The 16,279-nt window shown below is 46.4% G+C and overlaps 3 protein-coding genes across 3 annotated transcripts; 1 reads left to right on the plus strand and 2 right to left on the minus strand.

Annotated features, from left to right (window-relative positions):
• Positions 1-460: 460 nt before the first annotated feature.
• hhipl2 (HHIP-like 2) lies at positions 461-6,754 on the plus strand. Its single transcript, XM_079369866.1, has 9 exons — positions 461-1,066; positions 2,185-2,837; positions 3,176-3,319; positions 3,605-3,936; positions 4,027-4,153; positions 4,467-4,612; positions 4,693-4,774; positions 4,964-5,046; positions 5,560-6,754. Exons 1-9 carry the CDS (start codon positions 596-598, stop codon positions 6,090-6,092), a joined length of 2,571 nt encoding a protein of 856 aa, XP_079225992.1. The 5' UTR covers positions 461-595; the 3' UTR covers positions 6,093-6,754.
• Positions 6,755-8,017: 1,263 nt separating this feature from the next.
• marc1 (mitochondrial amidoxime reducing component 1) lies at positions 8,018-11,647 on the minus strand. Its single transcript, XM_079369593.1, has 7 exons — positions 11,288-11,647; positions 10,211-10,381; positions 9,949-10,111; positions 9,658-9,798; positions 9,380-9,441; positions 9,164-9,235; positions 8,018-8,369 (listed from the first exon to the last, which is right to left on the minus strand). The coding sequence occupies exons 1-7, from the start codon at positions 11,536-11,538 to the stop codon at positions 8,243-8,245; spliced, it is 987 nt and encodes a 328-aa protein (XP_079225719.1). The 5' UTR covers positions 11,539-11,647; the 3' UTR covers positions 8,018-8,242.
• A 983-nt stretch (positions 11,648-12,630) lies between these two features.
• Positions 12,631-16,065, minus strand: LOC306840671 (mitochondrial amidoxime-reducing component 1-like). The gene is made up of 7 exons (XM_079370101.1): positions 15,810-16,065; positions 15,031-15,201; positions 14,685-14,847; positions 13,888-14,028; positions 13,592-13,653; positions 13,376-13,447; positions 12,631-13,127 (listed from the first exon to the last, which is right to left on the minus strand). Exons 1-7 carry the CDS (start codon positions 16,058-16,060, stop codon positions 13,001-13,003), a joined length of 987 nt encoding a protein of 328 aa, XP_079226227.1. The 5' UTR covers positions 16,061-16,065; the 3' UTR covers positions 12,631-13,000.
• Between the last annotated feature and the right edge of the window lie 214 nt (positions 16,066-16,279).

The raw sequence follows: 16,279 nt of genomic DNA on the forward strand, positions 1-16,279 counted from the left end.
TATTTTTACAGATTACATGCTTTCATTTACTCAAACTAACATTCAGACAAAACTCATTATCCTATCAAAACCTCATATAGACTTAAATCTGGAGCTGGGCTGTGATTACAGGAGTGAGTACTGTGCAAACACATGTTGAAGATATGTCTTTTATTCTTCTTGGCACGCGCAGGAAGTGATGATAGACACCTTTACATTCAGAAGCGAGTTGCATGCCGGGACAGTAGATGTGCAGGCACGCAGCCCAGAGGCGCTTTTACATGAATGTGAGACTAAATTACAGTCTGTGTTGTGGTAGCCTGTTGATATTTGCATGCCATGACATTGTGTGCTTGTGTGCGTGTGCACGAGAGCGCGCCTCCTTGTTAATTGTGCGCAATCCCCTGCCAAGTTCTCTGCGGTGCGCAAAGCATCTGCGAGAAGCAGAGTGAAACAACAATCCCATTAACTTGACCGCCATTATAAACTTCTGTTGTTTTATTTATTTAATTTACCTGATGGCAGAAAATAACTCAGACTAGGTGTTTTAACTTGGCTCGTGCAGGAGGAGAGATATGAAACGAGGCGCAGAATAACTGCTGGGACGCATATCCACATGCACGCGCAAAAGGCTAAATGCATTCACGGGCACGGGCTGACACTTACCCTCTGGCTCATACATAAAGGAGAGCAGAAAGTTGAACTGTGTCGGGACCAGACGGCGAACATGACCAGTACGCGGGATGCTGCGCTCCATCCAAGCGGAGCTGGTTGCGCGTTTTTACGCACGGGAGCAGCTCCGAGCTCATACAGAAGGACCCCGAGCCTTCCTCAGTTTATCCCGCTCCTGTTAGTGATGTCGCTCGTCCTGGTTCAGCCAGCATCAGCGCATCCCCAGTGTCTGGACTTCGAGCCACCCTTCAAACCTCTGTGGCATTTGGAGTTCTGCACGCAGTACGAGGAGTTCGGCTGCTGCGACCAGAAAACGGACAACGTGATCGCGGAGAGATACTGGGACATCGTAGACCAGCTGGAAGCGGCAGGTCACGAGCTCTGTGCAGACATGTTGAAGGAAATCATGTGTCAGGTAATTAAGTCCTCTTCTCATGAGCTGCTCCTCTAATCAATCAGCCTAATATTTCGTCCAGATGATGTTCTGCAGAAATCTTTTCTGTCCTCCTAAAACATGTTTGTATAGTTTCACAGCACAAGGCACGTTTTTAGTTACCAAAGAAATATTAATTAATGAATACATAAATTGATAAATCAACTTTTAACTGAATTTGAAATCCATGTAATTAAAACTCAGTCTCAGGGTTCTGCACCTCAGTCCAGCAGGATGTGGGGTGAGGTGTGTGTGTGTGTGTGTGTGTGTGTGTGTGTGTGTGTGAGAGTGTGAGTTTAGCTCAGTTCTAACAGATAACATGTTTAAGAAGCAGGTGGAACAGTAAAGCAGGATATGCTGGATGCTGCTCTGATAAAGCAGGAGGAGAAAGAGCCATGAGGGAAAGAAAGCTTACAGATAAAGAGAAACTGTATATTTAAGGAAGCGTTGCATGATTTACAGCTCTGAAAGCTCCTCATTTCTCTGATGCTGGTCACCCACCACACGGCCGTTTTGGACGCCCCTGGGTTTGCCAGATATGAGAGCAGTTATCAGGTGAACAGGTGTTGCAGCGATGGAAGCGGGCAGTGGAACTGCTTCAGATAGAAGTGATTGTACCCGAGCTAAAAAGCCTCTGCATGTTTCTAATAAGCTCCAGCAGCAGAAAGCTGCTCAAACTAGGATCAATGTTGGAGATGAAACATGGAGAGAGGTTAGAACGCAGAAAGCTTTACAGACCCATGCAGAGCTGGCTAAACACTGAAGCTACAGTGTCCACCACATGCAGAGCTGGCTAAACACTGAAGCTACAGTGTCCACCACATGCAGAGCTGGCTAAACACTGAAGCTACAGTGTCTCTACATGCTGACCTGTGTGAGAGGAGGGGGCGGAGCCAGACAGCTCTCTGTGATGATTAGAGTTCAGACTGCAGTACTCATTTTATACACTAGGGGGCAGAGCTAACGGACTGCTTCTTTAATATGATCTTTCTGAAACATCTCATCTTTGTCCTTCTTACTTTTGGTTTCTCTGTCAGGAGTGATAATTATTAATTAATAATCACCTTTACAATGTCATGTTCTGTGTTTCCTGCATGCAGGAGTGCTCTCCATATTCCGCCCACCTGTACGATGCTGAGGATCCGTACACACCTGTCAGAGAGCTTCCTGGCCTTTGCTTTGGCTACTGCTCCGACTTTCACGGTAAATGTCGCCACGTGGTTAAATATCTCACTGAGAGCCAGCTGCTGCGGGACACGTCAGAGCGAGACGCGTCCACGTTCTGCAGCTTACTTGACCTCTCTGACCAGGACTACTGCTACCCCAACGTTTTAAAGAGCCAAGACCTCAACAGCAACCTGGGACGGGTGGTGGAGGACCCCAGAGGCTGTCTGCAGCTGTGCCTGACGGAGGTGGCCAACAACCTCAGGAACCCCGTGTTGATGCTGCACAGCGGCGACGAGACCCACCGCATGTTCATCGCAGAGCAGGTGGGCTTCGTTTGGGTTTACCTGCATGACGGGAGCCGACTGGAGCAGCCCTTCCTGGACTTGAGCGGGGAGGTGATGACCACGCCGTGGCTAGGGGACGAGAGGGGCTTCTTGGGGTTGGCCTTCCACCCCAAGTACAGAGACAACGGGCGCTTCTTCATCTACTACTCGATCCAGGTCAACAGCAAGCTGGAGAAAGTCCGAATCAGTGAGATGAAGGTGTCTGCCAACGACATGAACGTGGCGGATCCTTACTCAGAGAGGTACGCGGAGACACACCTCCTTTGCTTTGGTGAGGTAACATAAAGAGCGTACCCTCCACCTAAATATCTGCTAAAGATAGAGGTACCTGAGCAAGCAAATGTTTCTTGTCGGAGGACTTTCTGACGCCTGAGGCCGGCTCTGTTATCACCTCTTTCTCTCAGACGAATAATTACTGCTTTTAGAACGAGTGACATCAACAGACGCATCAGTGTAGTTGATCTGTTGAGAGCTGGATGAAGCTTAACTTCAGGGCATTCTGAAGAAACACGGCAAGTAAAAACAGGTCAGTCACCTAAGTTGATATGATTGAACTGAACTACGTCCTTTTTACATTCAGGGTCATTCTGGAGATTGAAGAGCCGGCCGCAAACCACAACGGAGGTCAGCTGCTGTTTGGCCTCGATGGATATTTGTACATCTTCACCGGCGACGGAGGGAAAGCCGGAGATCCATTTGGGAAGTACGGCAACTCACAAAACAAGTACGTTTCTTCAGGTTTGTTCAGAAGTTGAAGGACCAATCAGAGAGTTGCTCTCCTCCTCTGTGATCAATCAGCCAATCAGAGAGCTGCTCTCTCCCTGTGTGATCATGAAGGAAACCTGCTGTGTTGAAGCTTCTCTGACAACAATGCAGCAGCCAGTATGTCCTCCTTCTAACTTTAGATTCTGCTCCTGAAGGGTCTGGATCTGATTGGACCAGAGATGAAATCGTCACATGTGCAGTCAGCTTCACTCAATAACTCATTTTCACCGTTTGTCCCGTTTAGGAGTGCTCTGCTGGGAAAAGTCCTCCGCATCGATATCGATGGAAGTGACTCCAGCGAGACGCCTTACAGAATCCCCCCTGATAACCCGTTCATCAGGGAGCAGGACGCCCGTCCAGAGGTGTACGCATACGGGGTGAGGAACATGTGGCGATGCTCTGTGGACCGTGGAGACCAGGTCAGCCGCTACGGCAGAGGCAGGATATTCTGCGGCGACGTCGGTCAGAACCGCTACGAAGAGATCGACATTATTGAGAAGGGAGGAAACTACGGCTGGAGAGCCAAAGAGGGCTTCGAGTGCTACGATATGAAACTGTGCCACAACTCATCGCTGGGTGAGTTCCTCCTTTCATACGTCTCTTTGATACTTTCCACGCCTGTCAGTGCGCCGCCAACGCTCGTGCACATGTTCTCTCGCACCACAGACGACGTCCTGCCGATATTTGCATACAGCCATCACGTTGGGAAGTCTGTGACGGGCGGATACGTGTACAGAGGATGTGAATCGCCCAATCTCAACGGCCTGTACATTTTCGGCGACTTTATGAGCGGGTGAGATTGTGCTGATCCGAGCCAAATATTTGACTCCAACTGTTGGTTAAAATAACATTTTAAAAAACTCTTCAGCTTTTGTGGACTGAAGAGAAAACAGACGTTTTGGGTTTTTGTTAATTTAGTTCGTCTGCTCAGATGTGGCGTATTTTTACATTTATAGAAAACCTTGTTTCCTTTATTAAAACTTTCTAAATCTGTTGAACTTTGATTTCAAGTCCTTCAAGTTAAAAAGGAAATGAATTCTAAACTAAACAAGAACAAAAAAAGTTGAAGTTGCTGTTAATAAAAGTTGCTGCTTCCTGTCTTGCAGTCGCATCATGGCGTTGGAGGAAGACAAGACGACGGGCAGCTGGAAGGAGAGGAGCGTCTGCATGGGCGACACGAAGACGTGCTCTTTCCCCGGACTCATCAACCATCACCACAAGTTCATCATCTCCTTCGCTGAAGACGAAGCAGGTGATCTCTCCACGTCCGGCTCTCGCACGCTTCAGCTGACCACAGATTCAACGTGTGACGCGTGTTTGTTTTTTTTAAAGGGGAACTTTACTTCCTGGCCACTGCGTACCCGAGTGCCACGTCTCCTTTTGGAACTGTTTTCAAATTCATGGATCCGTCCAGGTGAAGTATGACGGCTTACATGACACACGAGCGCTGCAGCACGCTCCTGAAGACGTTGCTGCTTTAAGATATCAGAAGTGTAAATCTTAACGGATTTGCCCTGCAAACACATGTCGTCATAAATCAAAGGGAAAGCCTTTTTTATCACCACGACTCGATCAGGATTGTTTCTCCTCTGACTCCGTGCAGGAGAGCTCCTCCGGGGAAATGTAAGCAGAAGCCGCTGGCGGTCAAAGTGAGAGGGAAAAAGTTTCCCTTCGTGCCCCGGGAACGTAAGTCACCTCAGACTGCCTTTGCATTTTTATCACCACTTCTCCTACATATAACTTCATCTGTCATGTTTTTATGGCGAGCACATTCCAGGCTTGCTGAAGAAGAGATTTGAAAGGCAGATTTTTTTTTTTTTGTCTGATGAGATGGAGCCTCTGAACTTAAACTCATATACGTTTGTCTTAATCAGGGTTCTCTAAATATAAACTACATATCATCAACTGATGTTAGAGTAACAAATCTGTCCTGACACGTCGACTTTCACAACTTTCTTTTTCTTCTTCTTCTTCTCATTGGGCTGCCAGATTGTGTAATTACGTCGAGGTCTTATATAAGCTTTAAAAAGCCGTCCCGTTTTACATCAAACATTAATAGAAACAAAAGGGACGAAAGAGGAAAAGCATTTCAAACATTCAGATCCCAAAATGTTATCCAACCTCGTAAAACGTAAAACATGCGGCTGCAGAGTCGAACAAGCGAGGTTGTGAAACTGACTGACGTCTGTGCCGTTTCAGTGACCGTGCTGGACACGAATGAAAAACCGACGAGACCACCGCCAAGAAAGTTCAAGCTGCCCACCAAACCATCGGTGACACGCAGCCAGATTACATCGACGACGACGGCAGCCAGCATCACGTCCACGATGCAGACGACTACGGCGACAACGAGCGCCTCGGTGAAGCCAAAACAGAAACCTCTGGATAAGAAGGCCAGGCACAAAAACAAGCTGAAACCATGGAAGAAAAAGAAAGTCCTGGACAGGCCGGCAGCGAAGCCTCAAATCAAGAAGAACTCTTTGGGGACGGGGCCGCAAAAGAAGACCGTCGTGGTTAAGCCTGTGAGAGACAACGTGAAACCAAAAAACAATCAAACCGCCTCGGCCGACTCTAAAAGTAACGCTCTACAAACTCCCGACGTGCTGAAAGAAAACAAAGGACGCAAGGTTCCCCCGAGGAGGGGGCCTCCGAAGCCCAACAAACCAGATAAGAACAGAATCTGGGAGAGCGTACAGCGCCTTCCTGAAGGCGAACTTCAGGGGAAACACTGACGCTGTCACAGGACTTTAAAACACGGTTCACTCAGTCGTCATTTGAGTTCATGAAATAATCTGCATTCAAACAATGTGGCGGCATTTTTGGGGATGAGCTTTTTGGATTGGAAGGTCCTAAACGCTCCCAGTGTGCTACGATGCCTACTTTGAATGTCACATTAGCATGCTAACGACGTAGACGTAGGTAAGATAGGACCCTTGGGGGGGGGGGGGGGGGGGGGGGGCTCAGATCTCAGGGACACATGGGAACATATTTGTCAGGTTCTCATAACTTTGGGAACAAAGAACCCTTCGGACAAAGAATCATTAAAAGGCACACTTCTGTCCTGTCCAGGCATGCTATGTTTTGTGCTAAGCTAGGCTAACAGGCGGCTTCATAAATACTGTGAAAGTTATAAACTAATGTCCTAAAATGTCGGTCTTTCATTTAAGCTTGAAAGCACACAAGTGTTGCATGCAATCATTCACGTAATGACTCCGTTTGCTTCGCCGTTAAATATTTTGGTCCGACTTAATCACCACCCTGATTTTATTTTGAACATATCAAACAGGTTTGAAGTCAGGAAATAGAAACCTTCTGAAAATACCGAAGCTCAGCGTCTTTAAATGTCTACAACTTTACAACACATGACGGTGTTAAAAATAAACATAAGAAAGTGTGTGTGTCGTATGTGCGCTCTGTCATTAAACTCCACACGACTGGTCATGACTGAAACCGCCGTGACCACGGCCGGCATTACAAGCGGCGTGCAGCCGTGCAACACTGAGGTTACACCACTCTCATTATTCAGCGTCTTCTCTCTCCGCTGCCTACAGTCAGGTTTTGGGTCGGCTGACTTGACGTTTTGTAACGCTGCTGTTTTTTGGCGCCAGCTGAAGAAAAGGAGGGGATCAGCTCTCAGGTCAAATACGACCATCGGCTGCAGAGGCCCTCAAATCTAAAACTTCATCACTGAAATGTTCCAAGTCTGCTCTGCAAATGCTTCATGATGACAGTAATTAGAGAAACGGTGAGAGTAATTTAAAGATGGCGGCTCTAGACTCGCAGGTTTGGCGTGCTCGGTCTTCTTCCTCGGGTCCTCTATATGCTGCAGTGCATGTTCAAGTTCTCAGAAGCTGTAGGATACAAATTACAGACCTGCAGGAACACAACTATGCATTTGTGCCGCGACTCCCAGCTAATTTAGAAAACTGCACAGCTCCCTGAAAAGCGTCGTTTGTCCTCAAAAGTACACGTTACGTGTCGGAGAGGACGCTCTCTTCCTGTTGTGTAACACCTCTGTTTGTCATTACCTGCGGCTGTTGGCCTCGAGGGCACACGGCGGCCTCTTTGATGCTCCTCTGACTTCACGTGACGTCACACAGAGCAGGATGAGACGTTTGGAGTTTTTCACCTCCAGCTGTTTAAACGCTCGCCGTGTTTGTGTTTGGAGTTCAGGTTTTCTTCAGACACGGAGTCATTACTGAGAACACGAATCATTTCACATGTCTGTGACCGTCAGACCTTCTTGATCAACATTGACAGATATTAATGTTTCAAAAGCTGAAATCATGTCTGAAGTCTAACAGCCTAAAGAGTTAAAACACAATAATTACAGTGATAAACTATTGTGTTCTAATCCTTTGAAAAACCGTTTTTTGTAGATCAGAATCAAAAGATTGACAAAAGAAACCCTTTAATTAAAGAACATCAAATACTGAGATTTTTTTTATACTTAATCAGTTTTTTTTATTTGTTTTTCTCTGATCATTTGTAACCTGGTTGTTTTTGTAAAAAGCTTTTGAGCTGCATTCAGCTCAGGTTATTAAATGGTTAAACAACAGTCCGCTTGTTTGCAAAAAAAATATGCAAAGGTTAATTTTCATAGTTAATAAAAATTTGGAAAATAATAAAAGCTGTTAAAAAAAAACAGAAACATGAATTTGACTGCAGCATGTTCTTTCAAAATGTTTAATTCAGATACAAACGAAGTCATTTTGATTAACATTTTAAAAAGTGACGTTTCAGTTCCATCTGTTTACATTTCTCTTGCCGTAGTTCTGGATTATTTAGTGCATTAAGTTCAGACTGATGGTTCTGATAACAGGAAGGTTTGTTCCCTCTCAGAAGGGACTGTCGCTCATCTCGCCCTCGTCGCCGTCTTCCATCAGCGGCTGATCTTGTACACCAGGTCGCCGACCTGCATGATGCCCGTCTTCTTCACGGTGTACAGCTGTCCGAACAACGGAGACGTTTTGTAGATGTGTTTCTCGGACGGGTCGCACGAACGGTAGCTGTGAAAAAAGTGTGAAATCCATCAAAAGATCTTCAATTAAACCTCAACACACACTTCCTGTCCTTTTTATTCACTCGATGACTTTCTATCTTCATCGCTGAGTTTTAATATAACGTCCCCCGTATATCACCGATGCAATCCTGACCCCTGACCTTTCCTCCAGCAGCTCCAACCTGTCCAGCGGCCTGCACTGTTGTGTTAGCGCTCGTTAGCTAGCTCGTAGCTCCTTTTGAATGGAGCGCCCTCCTGCACACACTTCTCCCCTCTCCTGCAGAGTTTCTTGCCACTTTGCTTCCAATTCAAAAGTTTGTTAACTGGTTTCTATTATTTTGGTGATTTCAGTTTGTTGTTTGTTTTAAAGGGGACATGTTATTAAAAACCTACTTTTACCATTTTTTTTTAACATTTATTTGGGTAACCTGAGTGTGTACTGACCCACAAAGTTGTAAATAAATCCATCCAGTCCTTTGTTTGTGGTCTGTATAAGTCTGAGCACACAGAGCAAAATGCTCCGTTTCAGATGTTCTCAGTTTGTGACATCACAAAGGGGAATCTGGTAATAAAGTCCCCTCCCCTTCCCTGATATCTCCTCCCATGGACTCCACCTCCAGACGAGAGTGAAACTTTTGAGCAGGTCTCTACAGAGGAGTGATGTCTCTGGAAAACTCAGGGGGCGGGGCTTGTTGCATTTAAAGAGACACACACATCAAAACGGAGCGTTCAGAGAGAGCTGGTTTTTTACAGGCTCACAAACCTCCTCTGCATTTTCATTCCTCTTTCTTGAACTGTTACCTCTTCAGTGTCTCCAGAGGCTCCTTCCTGGTGATGACTCCTGTTTCAGGGTCGACTGTCGTGAAAACACACCTGGAAAGAAAAACAAAGTTAGATCGATGATATGAAGCACGCTCTTCAGTCGACAGTCCTCTGAGAGTGAGGACCGTCAGCACGTCGGAGCTGATGGAGCTTCACAGTGTGATTTCATTCTGAGCGAGGCGTCAGCTGTGTTACCGTCCACACGACATCACACGCTGCAGTCGCACGCCGCCAATCTGGATCTCCTCCCATGAATCCTGAAAAAGCCAAACAGTTGGTTTTGTAGAGTTGGAGATAAATTTAGTCCAAGCTGCTCACGCTGAAAAGGGCGAGCGATTAGTCAGAAGTGAACGAGCAAAAAGAGCAGCAGAGAAAAATCGAATTTTTAAGACTCGCTGATGTTTCAATCCAAACTCGACACGCAGAAGAAAACCACTCGATGAACATCCAGCTGTGCGAGCCAAAGAACCGACCTCCTCAAACGCCTCACAGTCGCTGACGACGATGCTCGGGCGAAAGCGCTGCACCGTCACCTCCTTCTCTAACCTGCTGCTGAGATCCTTCACAGAGGACTCGGACAGCAGCATCACCGGGGCCGCGTCGGAGTACGCCACCTGCACGCAAACACCACAGACATGAGTCATTAAAACAGGGGTGACATGAAGTCTTATCCAACGAGGTCCGAGCTGATGGTGATGTGGCTGTTAGCAAACGGCGCCCGGGCTGCACCTATGACACGCCTGGCTGAACGCAACGCTACGTACCTCGAACGGCTGGAACTGAGCGTCGCCCTCCAGCGGCCTCCGGCCTCTCATCTGCTCCTCAAAGTGCACCAAGCGAAAGGTTTTCTCTTCCCCGAGGTAACGAGTGAGCCAGCGAGACGCTTCGTCGCCGCAGTCTCGCCCTTGAATGTCTTGGCTGAACACCCTGCGGCGCAAAGACGAAGAAGAAGAAGAAGAAGAAGAGGAGTCATTAGAGACAAAATCATTATTTGACTTTAATAATGATCGTTTTCATGATTAGAACCTGCAGTCGATGACGGCGTTGTCAGGCTGCTTGACGGGGAATCGCAGCTCCTCCATGTTGGGCCCGTTGAGACAGACCTGACCTCCCTCGCAGGTCAGAGACGAGAGCACCAGACGGGGCTCCTGTCTGCCCGTGACCATGTGACCGTCCTCTGAGACCACCAGCCAGTGCCTGAAACCACAACAACCAAAAAAACTGAAAAACGTCCTAAATGACCTGGAAGTGTTTGAGTGACCTCACAAAGACGTCAAAGAGACACAAAGACCAGCAGTCCACAGAGAAACCCTCCACTGAACCATTTGGCATCCCGGGTTCGAGTCCGACGACCTTTCCGCTCGACCTGCACGCTGATCTGGTACGGGAGTGTGCGCTCGTTTTACTCACATTTACATCCTAATTCATGAGAGTGCACCGAAATAAGAAAGACGAGGAGCGATGACATCACGCGTTGCCATAGAGACGGCTGACTCATCATACCTGAACCCCAGATTGACATCATGTTTATTTTTAACCCTGACAGGTTAGAAACCCCCTCACACCTTCTGTGTTTGAACACTTTTATAAAATATGGGTCTCATAGGTCCAAATATACAAAAAGCAAAAGAAAAAAGAAAAATATAATAAAAAAAAACAATAAAAGAGGGACATATACAAAGTTCACAAACATGATGACACATCTGTTTTTGTGTCCTGAAGTAAATCATCATTTCCCTCACTGCATCATCAGAACTTGTTTTTTGCAATCATTAAATACTTGTGCAATTGTCCTTCGGGGCCACCGTAGGATAAACTGTGTCTAAACCACAGACTGTAAATATTAAACCACGGAGCAGTCTCTGGTCTCTGGTGGTGAAAAATTAAACCGATGCAGAAGTGTAAAATCCTGCAACTCAGAACTCAGGATTCTTTTACTGACATTAAATATCGACTCGAATAATGAGACACCCACAGATTCCCCAACAATAAATATAATGCACAGAGTGTGTTTAGTGTACAACTTTTTAAATCACGTTTCTGGATCGATTGGTTGGGTCTGCACAGGTGAGCGATCCCTGACAGGTGACGATGTGGACTCACCGATCCTGCAGCTCTCCAAACTTCAGCCCAGTTTCCTGACACTCCACCAGGGCCAGAGAGACCGCTTTCCCGGACTTCAGGGGGTGAATGAGGAGCTGGGACACGACCCCCACGCGGACCACTTGTTCTCCCCTCCTCAGGTATTTAAAACCGAGACCGAGTCCGAGAGCAGCGACCCCGGCTCCTCCCAGCAGCAGGGCGGCTTTCTTATTCTGGGACAGAGTCTCCACGACCAGGTGTCTCAGGTCCATTTCTAAAACTTAACGGACTTTCACGAACATTGGACTTTAGGCCCAGAGACCTGAGACCGCCCCGTGTCACGTTCACTGACGCTCGGTAAACGGGGACTCTTCTCCAGAACTGGTTTCGCGTTTAAAATAATAAAGGAATAAATAAATTAAAGTGTAAATATATCACTTTATTCTCCTCTGACTTGATTTTGTTACATTTACAACTTTATTTCCATGAATTTTAGGATTGTTTTTTCCTTGTACATTTCCAACTTCATTATCTTAAATGTTTGACTTTCCTCACTTCAGACTTTTTGTCTTGTAAATGTTCAAATTAATTCTCTTTGGGACTTTCTCGTTAATTTAGAATTTATTCTCTTTAATTTCTGCTGAGTGTGTTCAGACACGCAGAGGGTCTCATCAGGAGGGTCAGAAGAATCCTTCATGTTTTATCAGCTGTTTTTATGTGTTCATGAAAACACTAATCATGTTAAATGTGACAGTCGTGCAGACCTTCTTGCTATAAAGCAAATCAACTTTAAACACTGAAAGTGACATCGACTAGTATTAATAATATTAATTATTTATTGGAAGACTCGAGGTCCATTTGAAAGACACACAGCAACACAGGTTAAAAAAAAGGTTAAAAGACAATTGTACCAAAGCTCCCACAAAGACCAGGATCTGTTCACAACAATGAAAACATTTTGTGAATCATTCATATCATTCACCCACATTACTAAACATTTCACTCACACTGCCCCATCTTGGTTTTTTAAGCAATCATTATAGGCAACCCAGAGCTTCTTAAAGCTGACCCACAAGGGGGCAGTATAGAGAGGGGTACAGTAAGTTCTAAAGAGGTCCACTTTAACCAGATCTGAACACCAGGAGAATCTCCTTGCTAGCATGTTTAGTTTTCATCACTCGTCCTGACAGATAAAAAGATGGGACATAAGGTCCTTTTCCCCAAATCAACACAGCACTCTTCTTAGCATTGAATTTAAATTTAACACCATAATCTGAACATATATTCAGTAGATGCTGGAATCCAGAACTGCTGAGAAATGAGAATAATTATTATTATTTTTAATAAACTTTATTAATTGGCTCGCACTCTGTTATTGTAGAGACATGCTTCTCACACACACACGATGTGAACATGCATTAATGGAGAGATGTCAGAGTTGCGACGGCTGCCCCCACTGGAGGCGCCCCGAGTAAGGGTTCGGTGCCTTGCTCAAGGGCACGTTGGCCGTGCAACATTCATATTTTGTTTCGTCTTTAAAGGCAGAGTGATCTTTCAAAATGTTTTTCATTCAGATACGTCCGCCTGCTTGATGAAGTCATTTTGAGAAACACAACGTTTTAAAAACGTTTCAGTTCCATCTGTTTACATTTCTCTTGCCGTAGTTCTGGATTATTTAGTGCATTAAGTTCAGAGTGATCGTTCTGATAACAGGAAGGTTTGTTCCCTCTTCCATCAGCGGCTGATCTTGTACACCAGGTCGCCCACCTGCACGATGCCCGCCTTCTTCACGGCGTACAGCTGTCCGAACAACGGAGACGTTTTGTAGATGTGTTTCTCGGACGGGTCGCACGAACGGTAGCTGTGAAAAAAGTGTGAAATCAGACGAGAGATAAGCAACGGTGAATTTTACACAAACGCAGCAGGTTGATTTAGAGCACTGACTCTCAACCGGAGGTCTGCGGACCACGAGGGGTCCACGGTGTGATTGCAAAGGGGTCCTTGAAAATCTAATAGAAAAAAAAAGTCACCACAAAAGATCCTATGATATTTACAGGAAGTCCTCGGGTTACAAAGATTTACTGTTAAGAGCGGACTCTGAACCATTACCTCTTCAGTGTCTCCAGAGGCTCCTTCCTGGTGATGACTCCTGTTTCAGGGTCGACTGTCGTGAAAACACACCTGGAAAGAAAAACAAAGTTAGATCGATGATATGAAGCACGCTCTTCAGTCGACAGTCCTCTGAGAGTGAGGACCGTCTGCACGTCGGAGCTGATGGAGCTTCACAGTGTGATTTCATTCTGAGCGAGGCGTCAGCTGTGTTACCGTCCACACGACATCACACGCTGCAGTCGCACGCCGCCAATCTGGATCTCCTCCCATGAATCCTGAAAAAGCCAAACAGTTGGTTTTGTAGAGTTGGAGATAAATTTAGTCCAAGCTGCTCGCGCTGAAAAGGGCGAGCGATTAGTCAGAAGTGAACGAGCAAAAAGAGCAGCAGAGAAAAATGGAACAAAGCGGGCTCTGTCATTTTTAAGACTCGCTGATGTTTCAATCCAAACTCGACACGCAGAAGAAAAGCAGTTTGATGAACATCCAGCTGTGCGAGCCGAAGAACCGACCTCCTCAAACGCCTCACAGTCGCTGACGACGATGTTCGGGCGGAAGCGCTGCACCGTCACTTCCTTCTCTAACCTGCTGCTGAGATCCTTCACAGAGGACTCGGACAGCAGCATCACCGGGGCCGCGTCGGAGTACGCCACCTGCACGCAAACAAAACACACAAACACCATGAATTTCACCTTCTGACACCAATCTATCATCCATCCATTTTCCACTGTAAACAGTGTTGGTGGAGCGCTGCTTCACCCTCCTCCATGGCCTCCCCAAACTCCTCCCAGGTCTGAGTTTTTGCCTCTACATCAGCCTGGGTCACGTCACGCCAGGCCTGTCGGTACCTGCCAGAAACCCGCGATAGGACTCCTTCTTCTACTTGACAGCCTGCTTTACTTCCAGTGTCCACAACCGGGTTCGGGGATTGCTGCAGCAGCAGAGACCCTGCAGCCACAGCTCAGAGCAGCAGCTTCAACAATGGAGGTGGAGAACACGGTCCACTCGGACTCAATGTCCATCAGGCAAAGGCCCGGTGACCAGGCGCTCTCTTACGGGCCCCATAACCAGGCCTGGCTCCAGGGTGGGCGGCCAGGTGGCGTCACGGTCTTTGTGACGCTGCAGCAACATTCTGATTCAAGTCATTAAAACAGGTGACATGAAGTCTTCTCTAACGAGGTCCGAGCTGATGGAGTAATCAGGCACTTAAAGAATAGGGAAGCGAGAGCAGCACATGTGCTGTTGGCCAATAGGATGCTGATGAGCGCTTGCATGAGATCAGCTGTTATCAAAACATGACGCGATGTACCTCCATCTGCTGGAATCGAGTCCCGCCCCCCTGCGGCCTCCGGCCTCTCATCTGCTCCTCAAAGTGCACCAAGCGAAAGGTTTTCTCTTCCCCGAGGTAACGAGCGAGCCAGCGAGACGCTTCGTCGCCGCAGTCTCGCCCTTCAACGTCTTGTCTGTACATTCTGCGGCACAAAGACAAGAAGAAGAGCAAACAAAATCATTAAATCAAAGATTAAAATTTAAGATTATTTTGGGGCTGTTGTGTGAGGGGAGGGCATCTGTAGGACCTAAACAGCCTAACATAGGCCACGCCCTCTGTTTTTAATATAGGCCACGCCCTCTGATTTTAATATCATGATTAGAACCTGCAGCTGATGACGGCGTTGTCAGGCTGCTCGATGGGGAATCGCAGCTCCTCCATGTTGGGCCCGTTGAGACAGACCTGACCTCCCTCGCAGCTCAGAGACGAGAGCACCAGACGGGGCTCCTGTCTGCCCGTGACCATGTGACCGTCCTCTGAGACCACCAGCCAGTGCCTGAAACCACAACAACCCAAAAAACTAAAAATAAAATAAAAAGTGATGAAAAATATTTTGTTTTGTTTTATTTTGAAATTCACCGGATGCTCTGTGCGCTTCATTGTCTGACTTCCTGCCCGGGCTGTCTAACCTGACCTGACCATGACCTGACATGAACCTGCTGCGGTCTCGCGCTCCTGTGAAAATAATCTTCAATAATGGACTAATATATAAACTAACAGAAGAAATGAAATATATATAATATAAGTTTTTACTTCTTCCTCCTTTTCTAACATTCGGTTTTATTTTGTATCTTATTCTTTTTAATGTTTCAAAATAAACATTCAATCAATCAATTATTCTAATTATGTTTGTTGTATTTTTTGTTATGTTGTCTTCAAATAATTATAGAATTTACAAGTTGAACATTTTAAATCAAGCCCAGACATTGTTTGAGGATCCTACAGCACCCACAGCAGCTCCTATAGAGACACACCCAGATTACCTAACAATAAATATAATGCACAGAGTGTGTTTAGTGTACTACTTTTTAAATCACGTTTCTGGATCGATTGGTTGGGTCTGCACAGGTGAGTGGTCCCAGACAGGTGATGATGTGGACTCACCGATCCTGCAGCTCTCCGAACTTCAGCCCAGTTTCCTGACACTCCACCAGGGCCAGAGAGACCGCTTTCCCGGACTTCAGGGGGTGAATGAGGAGCTGGGACACGACGCCCACTCGGACCACGTGATCTCCCCTCCTCAGGTATTTAAAACCGAGACCGAGTCCGAGAGCAGCGACCCCGGCTCCTCCCAGCAGCAGGGCGGCTTTCTTATTCTGGGACAGAGTCTCCACAGCCAGGTGTCTCAGGTCCATTTCTCAAACTTAGACTCAGGTGCGACTGAGACAGACACCGCCCTGTGTCACGTTCACTGACGTAAACAGACCTCGTTTCGCGTTTAAAATAATAAATTAATCAATAAATTAATGACTTAATTCCCCATAATATATCATTTTATTCTCTTCTGACTTTATTCACGACTTTCTTCGCACATTTTTCTCGAACGTATGTAAGTTAAAAACATTATTCTCTTA

The sequence above is a fragment of the Symphodus melops genome, assembly GCF_947650265.1.
Source record: "Symphodus melops genome assembly, chromosome: 19".
Lineage (NCBI taxonomy): Eukaryota > Metazoa > Chordata > Actinopteri > Labriformes > Labridae > Symphodus > Symphodus melops.

Bases quoted from the DNA above. Each gene is read 5' to 3' on its own strand.
- hhipl2 (XM_079369866.1), top strand. From the start codon at position 596: ATGCACGCGCAAAAGGCTAAATGCATTCACGGGCACGGGCTGACACTT. The intron at 3,937-4,026 runs GTGAGTTCCTCC...CTCGCACCACAG, and splicing joins GTGCCACAACTCATCGCTGG to ACGACGTCCTGCCGATATTT. The intron at 5,047-5,559 runs GTAAGTCACCTC...GTGCCGTTTCAG, and splicing joins TCCCTTCGTGCCCCGGGAAC to TGACCGTGCTGGACACGAAT.
- marc1 (XM_079369593.1), bottom strand. From the start codon at position 11,538: ATGGACCTGAGACACCTGGTCGTGGAGACTCTGTCCCAGAATAAGAAA. The intron at 9,799-9,948 runs GTACGTAGCGTT...GTTTGCGTGCAG, and splicing joins CTCAGTTCCAGCCGTTCGAG to GTGGCGTACTCCGACGCGGC. The intron at 8,370-9,163 runs GTAACAGTTCAA...CTTTTTTCACAG, and splicing joins CCTCTGGAGACACTGAAGAG to CTACCGTTCGTGCGACCCGT.
- LOC306840671 (XM_079370101.1), bottom strand. From the start codon at position 16,060: ATGGACCTGAGACACCTGGCTGTGGAGACTCTGTCCCAGAATAAGAAA. The intron at 14,848-15,030 runs GTTCTAATCATG...TTTGTGCCGCAG, and splicing joins AACGCCGTCATCAGCTGCAG to AATGTACAGACAAGACGTTG. The intron at 13,128-13,375 runs GTAATGGTTCAG...CTTTTTTCACAG, and splicing joins CCTCTGGAGACACTGAAGAG to CTACCGTTCGTGCGACCCGT.